Here is an 11,747-nt window from a genome sequence, read left to right as displayed (position 1 = left end):
AATTTTTTTTATTTGCAGTCAGCTCATGAGGCACCCACTTATTGAGCTTTTTCACCTTTCCAATTTGCTTCAAATGCCGAATGACTGTAGAATGGTTGACGTTGAGTTCTTCAGCAACTTCTTGTGTAGTCGTAAGAGGATCAGCTTCAATGATTGCTCTCAATTGGTCGTTGTCAACTTCTGATGGCTGACCACTATGCTTCTCATCTTCAAGGCTCTCGTCTCCTTTGCAAAACTTCTTGAACCACCACTGCACTGTATGTTCGTTAGCAGTTCCTGGGCCAAATGCCTTATTGATGTTGCAAGTTGTCTCCGCTGCTTTATGACCCATTTTGAACTCGAATAAGAAAATCACTCAAATTTGCTTTTTGTCTAACATCATTTCCATAGTCTAAAATACATATAAAATAGACAGCAAATAATAAGTCATTAGCAAAAAAAAAAAATAAAGTGAGAAATGCACATTAAGATGATGTATAACATAACCACATTTATTTAAGAATGTATTCCAATATCAAAGGTAAATTTCAACAATGCTAAAACCACAATTACATTTGCACCAACCTAATAATACACCAGGAATTAGGGAAGGCCTCCTGGAAAAAGGACTGGCCAGACTAAGAAAACTGAAGGAAAGGCCATTTCAGGAAAAGAGAACAGTGTGTGTGAAAGCTGAGGAGGGAGAGAGGTCCTGACACCTTCCAGCAACTTAAAAGAAGCGTGGCTGGGGCAGAATGTGCAGCTGAGGAGGGCGAAGGAGAGAGGGGCCCCAACCTTTGTCATTTCTGGCTGCCCAACATCTGAACACCTTTTGCATTTTAGGAGGATAAAAAAGAGGTGAGAGCGAGCTTAGAGGAGCAGACACCCTCTTTTTGAGCTCCCTGGAAGCCAGAACATGGCATTTGACTTAAACCCAGGCAGGTCATGTTCCCCTCTGGGACTGTGACTCAGGAGGGAGGAACATGAAGGGCAGAACGGTGGAAATGGTTCACAGTGGCTATGATAGAATCCAGTGCCTACTGGTAAAGAAGAAAGTGCCAGATGCAACAGAGTACAGCTGTGTGACAACAAGTGTCCAATGGCAAGATGGCAGATATCAATCAAGTGGTTGGCAGGTTTCAAGGTATCAAGATGGTGGGTGCCTGTAGCAGCTGGCTAAGTAGAGTGACCAACTTGTTTTGGTTAACCCGAGATTGTCCTGGTTTTACAAGTGCAAATCCCACATCCTGGGAGCTCCCTGAGTCCCAAGCAAACTGGGAAGGTGGGTCTCTCTCCATACGTTAGGCAGATTGTTCCTGTGGGATGATTTTGGCTCTGACCTGATTTTCCAAGCCTTATTTCTTGGCTTTTCTGACGATTCTCATTCACCAGATAGCTTTCAAAAAAAGGTTTTTTTCTTGGCTGCAACAAAGAATGCTGAATGCTGATACCACGAAGGGCCTTATAAGACATATTACAGGGTTTAGACTGTCCAAAGGTCAAGGCAGAGCAGGGAGAGAGGGCACAAAAGACTCCGAGCAGAGAATAATGTAATCAGGTTTTCATTTAAGGATGATCACTTTGGCTATAGTGTGGAGAATAGATGGAATAGAAGATGGAGAAGAAAAGAGGAAGCAGCGAGAAAGGTTAGGAAATTATAGTAACCAGACAGGCAAGAGAACATGGTTGCCTAGACCCTCTGAGTGGTGGGGGATGGAGAGAGGCTAGATAGAATTACTGATGAACGATAGACAACTGAGACCTTCAAGAGCACTGACCCTGAGGCCATGAGAGAATCAACCCAACGCGGAAAACCAAACGGGACATGCCCTCCACCACCGTCCACAGAATAAATGTCCACAAGGCTGGCGCTCACTTGCTCCTGGCTGCCAGCCCCTGCCAGTTACTTGCTGCTGCCATTGACAGCTTACCACGAAGACAGGAAATGTGTCTCTTACCAGAGCCACTGAGTCCCTCTTTCTGCTATAGCAGAATTCTGTTAGAACTATGTGCCCACACCCTCCCAGAGACTGTCAGGTCTAAATCCATACCTTCTCACATCCCTGTCTCCTTGATCACCATTCAGAGTGCAAGTTATTCGGTCAGCAGCCATGCCCTGGTCCCAACCTTCCCAAAGCTCCCTGGCTCAGTTCCGAGCTGCCTTTCCTTGTGCCTCTACCTCCTCCTCCCATTTCAAGGCCATCAATTTTAGAAGCCAGTGAACCCCAAGTGTCTGTCTTCAGATGGAATCGCTTCTCTCAGCTTTACATCTTTCTATACATTTGCCTACTTGACATCTCTATTTATATATTTTACAGGCCCCTGAAATGCAACATGTTTAAAACTAAAGTAATTTTCACTCCCAAACCTGCTTCTTCACTAGTGTTCTTCATGTTCATAAATGGCACTAACTCTCACCCCATTGCTTATACCAAACTGGGGTTCATGCTTCTTTCTTGCTTCTCCTTCACCCCCACCTGTATATGTGATGCATTACAAGTCTTGACAATTTATTCAATAAATAAGTATCGAGAACCAACTATTTCAAGTTCTCCTCTAGGCACTGGGGACATAGGCTAGATCGAAAGAGACAAAAATCTCTGTTCTCTATGGAGCTTATATTTTAGTGATACCAAGCTATGTGGCCCTAACATTTTTGTCAGGCAATATAGGCCGGCTCAATAAATAACAGCTGGGTTACAATACTTAAAATGAAAGAAATAGCTGACCACTCCCTGGCCAAGGAACTGTATGGATCATGCTTAAACAGCAATCAAGCTTAAAGGAAATTTAATTTATTTCCAATAAGAGAAATTTTTTTGAGGAAGCTGGCAATATATAGCCTGAAGACCTAAGAAGAAGAAAATTGTCTGTCTATATTGAAGTGTAGTGATGTGAAGGAAGGACTCTACAGTGTTCACTAATTAATTCAACAAACATGTAGTGAACACATGCTTTGAGCTAGGCACCATAGCTAGATACTATCAGGAATTCTATATGATTTTACCCTATTTCCAAGCTAACAAGTTAACACTGTTTCATGGACTATGGTAGAAAGTACTGGGTCAGAGACAAAGGACTTTATTATTCACAGCACAGCCAGCAGCATGAGTCTCATATTCCCTTCAGTTCCCCTTGCCTTCCAAGTCCCATGGGGCTGCTTCACATGCAATGGGTTTGTGTCACAGCTGAGGAACCACAAACTTAGAAAAACCTCAATCTTTTATAGTGAGTGGCAAGCCACAGTGCTCAGCCTTTGCCCCGGAGGGAGACTAGCTTTAATATATATATATATATATATATATATATATATATATTGGGTTGTCGGAAAAGTCACAATGTATTTTTTCTATGTTTTTTGTTGCATAATGCATCATGACTCTTCCGACAACCCAATATCTATCTATCTATCTATCTATCTATCTATCTATCTATCTATCTATATAGAGAGATTGATTCATTTTAAGGAATTGGCTCATGCAGTTGTAGGGGCTGCAAGTCCAAACTGGATATGGCAGGCCAGGAAAGAGTTGATGTTGCAGCTCAAGTCTGGAGGTAGCAGTAGCATGCCCTCCCCATTGGGAGACATCAGTCTTTGCTCTGAAATCCTTCAACTGATTGGATGAGGCCACTCACATAAAAGAGGGTAATCTGCTTTACTCAAAGTCTACTGTTTTAACTGCTAATCACATCTTTAAAAATGTCTTCACAGCAACATCCAGACTGGTGTTTGACATAAAACCAGGTGCCATGAGCTAGTCCAGTTGACACATTAAATTAACCATCATAATAGTCCAGAATAAAAGTGAGACTCATGGAGAAGTGTCTCCCAACATGTACTTAATGTTTAAAACTTATTCATTACTGCTATCTTTAGACTCCCCTTACCCCCTTCACTTATCTTTTAAAATCCAAACAAACAAACTTTAATTTTATTAAACAATTATGAATTTAATTCCTCATTCATATTACATTTCTTTTTTTTTTTTGTAAAGATTTTTATTGGGGAATTGGGGGATGGGAACAGACAAGTTGCTGTCCTTTTGTTCTTCACTCTAGTTGTGGAGGACATTGCTTCACTGGCCCAAGTTGGCACCATCATTGCTCTTCCCAGGTGAGGCAGATCAGTCACCGGCTTCTGGACGGCCACTGATGCCTGGATGGCGGCTGACGGCGGCTGGGTGGCCGCTCACACTTGCTGCTGGCTACACAAAGCAGCCCGTGGCAACCCACTGCAGCACTGGCTGCAGCCTACACCATCGCGGGCGACTCAAGGCAGCCCAGCTCCAAGTTGAGCTGTTGTTCAGCATCTTAGCTGTAGAGGGCAGTGTCACTGGCTCTCATATATAGGATCCAAACCGGGGCCCTCCGGCGTCCCAAGCCAGCTCTAAACCAACACGCTACTTGGCTGGCCCTCATATTGTATTTCTTAAGCTTTACTATGAAGCTGGCTCTAGGTGCTTGGGGCAGAAAGTTTCAGTCCCTGCTCTCTAAGGCACTTACCAGACAAGAATACATGAAGAGCTCTGACAAAGGTGTGCACAGGGTGCTGTGGGAACGGGTAATGCGTACAGGAAGAGGAGGAAGAGGAGCTGAGGCTCCCAGACAGGCCTCTCAGGAGTCTAATTTTAAAGGGATTGGGGGTAATTGCACGGAAAACGGGAAAAAGCTCACAAATTAGTACTGGCTATGGGAGGTGGTTCAAAGTAACCTAGTGTTATTCTTTGTACATCTGCTTTCTGGCTGATTTTTATCAGGAATTATAAGACCTTGATTTCCTTTCTTTCCCACTCCCCAAAGAGGCTGCCCATGAGCACCCCTCTGCGGTGGGCCTCCACTCGCCGCCCCGCCCTGCTGTCTCCTTTTTGGCCCCGCCCTCCAGGGCCTGCCACTCTCCCCTCCGACCCTGCCCCGCTCCTCCGCCCTCCAGGCCCCGCCCCTGGCGCGGAGGACTGTGGGAGAGGCTTCCTTGGATTCGCGCGTGGCAACCAACTGGTGCCTCTCGGCCTTCTCAGGATCTTAGATTCTCCACAACGCCTGGTCGCCCCGGGCTTGACTCGCGGTCGCCCAGCTTCCCTCACCGCTAGGTAGGAGAAGGGCCCAGGGGGCGGGGACGCCTCGGGTACCGGCGCGGGCTCCCCGCCGTCCTCGGGGACTCGGGTCTGGCTTGTGCGGGCCGCGAGGGGCCTCTGCCTGCCCGGGGGCACTCCCCCGCTGACCGTGTCCTTCAGGAACCGGGAAGGTCGACACCCAGTTAGACCTTTCACAGCAGACTTTTAATGTTTGTGTCACGTAAAGCTTTTGGAGTTGTCCCCTGACAGCTTGAGTCAGTGAAATGTGCCAGCACACAGTAGAGTGCACACAGCATGTACTGACACCCTCAAGGACGGAAACACCCCGAGGCTATTTTCCCAAGAGTCCCCCTGAGCCTGAAATTCTACTTTTTCTTTTACCTGGTAGATTTCCTGGTTGTGAGCGTTTGAGGAGCGTAATAGGTCTCTTGGATGTAGGCTGTCTAGCACAGTCTGTAGAAGAGTATGATAAAAACAAATAGCTTTCACATTTCAAGAGAGGTTTTACTGGAATTTCATTGATGTTCTGGGAGCGTCATGCCCAGATTATTTCAACATGACAGGCTCGTGATGTGCTTTTGAAATGCCTTGGAGACTGCAGCAAACCTGAGTTGTTACCTTTGTTCTGCCACCCGAGCTGTTAGCGTGGGTACTACTACATTCATCTTTTCCCGCCTAGCTTTCCACATCTTTAAAGTTCGTATGTTCACCAGATATAAACTATTTTCAATCTGGTAGCAATCCAGTGGAAAGAATCTCTAGTTGTAAAAGCTGCTTGTTTTTATGGCATCCGTGTAAGCCAAACAGACTTAAAGAAGGCTGGTAATCAGGCAGTTCTTGTTTCAGTCCCCAGACCAGCAGCATCAGCACTTGGGAACTTGTTAGAGATGCTTATTCTTAGGGCTGGAGGCATGGTGATGACTCCCACCCACGGCTTCCTGAGCCAGAAGCTCTGGTGCTGGGGGAGTAGCGATGTGTATTGGAGCAAGCCCTTACGTTTCTGAGGCATGCTAAAGTTTGAGAACCACTGTTTTAGCCTTACCTGAGCTAAGGCTTGTAAGTTACAATAGTTGGTATATCTTCTATCAGTGACTTTTAACACCTTATGGAGGTATTTTGGAGTGAATATTTCTCTTTGATTGACATTGCACTCATAGTGAATTTTCATCTCCAAAATGTAAGAGAAATTCAAAAGACCTAAATGTAAGAGTTAAAACCATAAAACTCTTAGAAGAAAATAGAAGTGAAATCTTCTTGACCTTGAATTAGGCAGTGGTTTCTTAGATGTGATGCCCAAAGTGTAACCAACCAGAGAAAAAATGGGTAAATTGTCATCATCAAAATTAAAAACGTTTGTGCTTCAGAGGATACTATCAAGAATGTGAAAAAATATTTGCAAATCATATATCTGATAGGATCTAGTATCCAGAATAAATGGATAAGACAGATAAGACAAATAACTTATTTTTTTTACATGGGCAAAGCATCTGAATAGACATTTTCCCAGAGACATACGCATACAGTGGTCAATAAACATGAAAAGATGTGCTATGTTGTTAGTCATCAGAGAGATGCAAATCAAAATCACCAGGAGTTACCAGTTCACAGGAACTAGAATGGCTGTAATAAAAAAGAGGGACAATAACAAACGTTGGCTAGGACATGGAGAAATTGGAGCCTTTATACATTTGGTGGGATGTATTGGGTTGTTGGAAAAGTCATGACGTATTTGTCTATGTTTTTCAAAAGTCATTTATTTATATAAAGAACAAAGATCAATCAATGATATATTGCCCATTTTGTTCGATAACTTTTTGCCATCTTTTAGTGAGCTTCATAATTCCTCGTTCATAGAAGGACCTGTCTTTATTGGTGAAAAACTGAACAAGGTGCCGATTTATATCCTCATCTGAATTAAACGTTATACCACGCAAGGGGTTTTGAAGAGAGTGAAATAAGTGGAAGTCTGATAGCATGAGGTCAGGCGAGTTTAGTGGGTATGGCAACACATTCCATCCAAGCTCCAATAATTTTTGACAGGTGATCAAACTGGTATGTGGTCTCACGTCGTCACGATGGAACACAGCTCCTTTACAATTAACAAGCTCTGGACATTTCTGGATGATGAATTCATTCAAACTGTCCAATTGCCAACAGTAGACATTCAAATTGATTGTTTGGTTCCTTGGTAGGGGCTAGAAAAACACGACACCTTTAAAATCCCACCAGAATGAGAGCATAACCGTCCTCTGATGAATGTCTGCTTTCAATGTCATTTGAAGCAAATCATCATGTCGGACCAAGATTGTTTGCGCACCACATTGTTGTAAACAAACAATCTAGTTCTCATCACCAGTTATCAGTCGCTTCAAAAAAGGATTGTTTTCTTCATGTTTAATGAGCATATTGCAGATGTTTATAGGCGCCGTCTAATGAACTTCTTTGAGTTCATGTGGAACGCAAATATCGAGCTTGCTTACGTATCCCAGCTTCTTCAGGTGGTTGTGAACGCTTGAATGATGGATATTCAGTGTTTCTGCAATCTCTCGTGTGTGTGACGTGGGTTTGATTCGATCAATGCCTTTATTTTGTTGTCATCAACCTCGTTGGGCCTCCCTGACCAAGGAGCGTCATTGATATCAAATTCACCAGCATGGAATTTCATGAACCATCGTTGGCACTGACGTTCTTGTAGAGCATTGTCACCGTAAACTTTATGCAACTTTTCACAAGCTTGACGCGCTTTCTTCCCTTTATGGAAGTAAAACAGTAAAATATGGCAAAAACGCACAGTTTGGTCTTCCATCTTCAACTTGTTGTAAAATCTCCAAAACTCAACCAAATTGCTCAATTTTTTTTTTTAGAATGAAGCTAGAACTGTCAGCTGTCAAGTGACATAGCAATAACATAGATGTGAATGACTCTAGTACTTCCAAAAATGAACTAGTGCCATCTGTTGCAAACATGCGTCATGACTTTTCTGATGACCCAATAATATGGTGCAGCCACTTTGGAAAACAGTCTAGCAGCTTCTCCAAAAGTTAAACATGGAGTTGCCATATAACCCAGCAGTTTCATTCCCAGGTATATACTGTATAGAATTGAAAACATATGTCCACTGTAAAACTTGTACAGGAATGTTCATAGCAGCCACAAAGTGGAAACAATCCAAATGCCCATTAACTAATAAATAGAGAAGATGTTGCTTATCCATATGATGGAATGTTATTCACCCATAAAAGGGAATGAAGCACTGACACAGGCTGCAACGTGGATGACCCTTGAAACACGATGCTCAGTGAGAGAAGCTAGACACAAAAGGGCACATGTTGTGTGATTCCATCTATGTGAAATGTCCAGGACGCACAAATCCATAGAGACAGAAAGCAGATGAGGTGGGAGGACTGGGGAGTGACTGCTAAGGGGTTCCAAGTTTCTTTGTGGGGTGTTGAAAAGGTTCTGGAATGAGACAGTGGTGATTATTACACAACCTTGTGAATAGACTAAAAACCACTGGGTTGGAAATGGGTACATTGTATGGTATCAGGGTTATATCTAAAAAATTAATGACTTTATTCATATAAACATTTTTAAAAAGGTTATGAGTAGTCACATATATTTGGCATACTGCGCAATAAGATTAAGCTAAACATTTTTTTTTAAAAGATTTTATTGGGGAATTGGGGGCGGGGAAGAGCATTGGGGAATCGGAGAAGGGGAACAGACAAGTTGCTGTCCTTTTTTGTTCTTCAGTGTAGTTGTGGAGGACGTCACTTCGCTGGCCCATGTTGATATTATCATTGCGTTCTTCCCAGGTGAGGGCCACTCACGGCGGCTCATGGCAGCTCATGCCCGCTGCCGGCCAGCCCCACTGCAGCCTACACCGTCGCCGGCGACTCATGGCAGCCTAGCTCCAGGTCGAGCTGTTGTTCACCATCTTAGCTGTACAGGGCGCAGCGTCACTGGCCCTCATGTGGGATCCGAACTGGGGCCCTGCTGCTCAGAGCTGGCATCCCAGACAACTCCTAACCAATGCGCCGCTCAGCCGGCCCAAGCTAAAATTTTTGTAGGAATTTACTAGTGCACTTAAAATTGTATAATCTTTAAAGAAAATATGTATTTTAACATGGACAGTATATCTCAGTGCTGCTACATTCCTTGGGTAGTTAGCCTCCCCCCCCCCATCCCCAGATTGCCTAAAATAATGACTGAATTTGAATGATTTTTCCTAGAAATTTTTCCCAGATTCTTTAGTGATTTTTACGTTTACAGTATATATACACACACACACACACACACACACACACACACACACACACACACACACAATGATTACATTTCTCTCATGCTTCTATTTTACTTTGTCTCGACACCTGTTTTATTCTGTCTTACATTTTTGCTTAAGGTTTTATTGTGAAAAATTTCAAATGTACATCAAAGTTTAAAGAATTTTACAGTGAACTTCATACCTGCTACATAGATTGTACCATTAACATTTTTCTATACAGGCTTTCTCACATATCTATTCATTTATCCATCTTTTTTGTTTTGCATTTCAAACTCAATTACAGATATTAAGCTTTTCTTTAAATATATAGGTATGCATATTAACTATGGTTCATTTTTGTTAGTTTTTTCTTTCAAGAAATAATTTACAAACAAAAGCAGGTATCGCAAGCAAATGCATACACCTGTGTAACTCAAACCCCTCTCAAGGTACAGAACATTTACCATCCCAGAAAATTCTATCATGCCACTTCTCATTCCACCCACCCCCACCCAAGAAGCAACCTGTGTTGTGTTTCCTACCATAGTTTTGCATGTTCTAGAACTTCAGATCAATGGAACAACGCAAAATGTACTGCTTTGCGTGAGGCTTCTTTCACTCAGCATAAGTGAGATTCTGCCGTATTACTCTACATGGCATCTGAATGCATTACTTTTTATCGCTGAATACTATCCACTCATAAATATGCCACATTTTGCTTATCCATTGTATTGATGAGCACCTGGTCTGTTTCTCTTTTGGGGCCATTATGAGTAAAGCTCCTATGAGCATTCTTGTACAAATCTCTTTGTAGGCACATGTTTTCATTTCTCTTGGGTAAATACTTTGGAATGAAATTGCTGGATCATAAGAGATATATGTTATTTTTATGAAACCGCCAGACTTTTTTCCAAAACTGTACCATTTTACACTCCCACCAACAATGAATGAGTATTCCAGTTGCTCCATATCTTTTCAGACATTTTGTGTTTTGGGACTTTTTTATGTAGCTATTCCGGTCGGTGTGTAGTGGTTTCCGCCTTGCACTGTAATTGACTATTACATAGCTTTTTTTCTGCACTTGATATTAAGCTCCTCAAAAACCAGGATGATAAATTGTGCCCCTCTCTAGTGCCTGGCACTGTCTTTTCATACTAGGTTTGGAATAAATGTGGAACGAGGGCAACAAATGAATGTTTTGACGACCTAGTTTTGAGAATTTGATATGAAAAAAATTTGAAGCCATAAAAATGTGTAGAGGTAAATTTGACCAAAAAAGGTTGTTAAATACTTGATTTCGATTAAGAATTACTTCTTATCCCAAGAACAGATTTACACTGCTGATTTTTCATAGGTACAGATGATGCAAAATGTACACCTGGCCCCAGAAACAGATGAAGATGACCTCTATTCTGGTTATAATGACTACAACCCAACCTATGACACCGAGGTAATGAAATCTGGTTGCTTTTTATATTGTTCTTTGTTAAGCAGCTGGTTCAGAAAAGCTTGGATTTGAGGGTTCTGCTTTATTATGCTTTGAGTAAGCTGATTAAAAGCCTAGAAAAGTGCTATTACTGAAGACTCTACTAACTTCCACCAATAATAATAATAGCAGCTGAAGGAAAAAATTATGAGAAAGGTTATGGGGACAAAACTGGATCAGTCACAACTTGTATCCTTCAGCACTGGCATTCTGAATGTGTGAGTTAGAAGACATCGGTCACTCGGAGGACCTAAAATCAGTCAGTTTTTTTAATGCTCTAAATTTCAAATGTCATGTAGGGTTATTTTGCTTCTTTTAATTAAGTTACATAAGTATGTTATAGGAAGATCAGGAAATAGAACTAGGTATAAGAAAAATTAAAATAATAGAAACTGTCAACACCCAGAGATAACCAGTAGCTAACTTACAGTGTTTATCTTGCCAAACATTTCCCCATGCAAATACATGTACATCTGTATATCATTGGGATAAAAAGGTGTCATACTGTGTGTACTAGTTTGTAACCTGCTTCTCTTTTATTAGTATCAATTTATGTCAACAAATCTATATCTGCTTAATATTTACTGGTATAGTCATTTAAAAGATCAAATTGTTACTAAGACAAATATTTGAATATTTTAAATCTATTTATATCATTATAAGAGTTATATTGTCGTTTCCAAATTGTAAAAAAACAAAACCAAAAAAAAAAACGTCTTTATAAACACATCTTGAATTAGTATATGAAAGAAAAGTATAGGTGAAGGATATGGGAGTTAACTTACTTGCTAGTATATAAGAATCAAATATTAGCATTTATAGGACTTTAAACTAATTTAGGAAATCTCATTCTATTCTAGAGTTTTTCATATAGTTTTTAGTCATTTTTAAATTATTTTTCCTCTGGAGAAAAATGGTGGTATGTAAATTTAAGACCTAGAAA

At 41.5% G+C, this 11,747-nt stretch overlaps 1 protein-coding gene across 8 annotated transcripts in view; it reads left to right on the top strand.

The window, feature by feature from the left end:
- Window positions 1-4,934: 4,934 nt before the first annotated feature.
- IFT88 (intraflagellar transport 88) overlaps window positions 4,935-11,747 on the top strand; it is a 112,189-nt gene continuing 105,376 nt past the window's right edge. For all 8 annotated transcript variants that reach the window (XM_019652384.1, XM_019652387.1, XM_019652385.1 and 5 more), the window contains exons 1-2: window positions 4,935-5,066; window positions 10,673-10,768. In XM_019652384.1, the coding sequence (XP_019507929.1) occupies window positions 10,679-10,768 (90 nt within the window). In that variant the 5' untranslated portion in view covers window positions 4,935-5,066; window positions 10,673-10,678. The remainder of the gene's footprint in view (window positions 5,067-10,672; window positions 10,769-11,747) is intronic.

This window comes from Hipposideros armiger, unplaced genomic scaffold, assembly GCF_001890085.2.
Source record: "Hipposideros armiger isolate ML-2016 unplaced genomic scaffold, ASM189008v1 scaffold_178, whole genome shotgun sequence".
In the NCBI taxonomy this organism is placed as follows: domain Eukaryota; kingdom Metazoa; phylum Chordata; class Mammalia; order Chiroptera; family Hipposideridae; genus Hipposideros; species Hipposideros armiger.
This window is presented reverse-complemented; position numbering and strand designations above follow the sequence as displayed.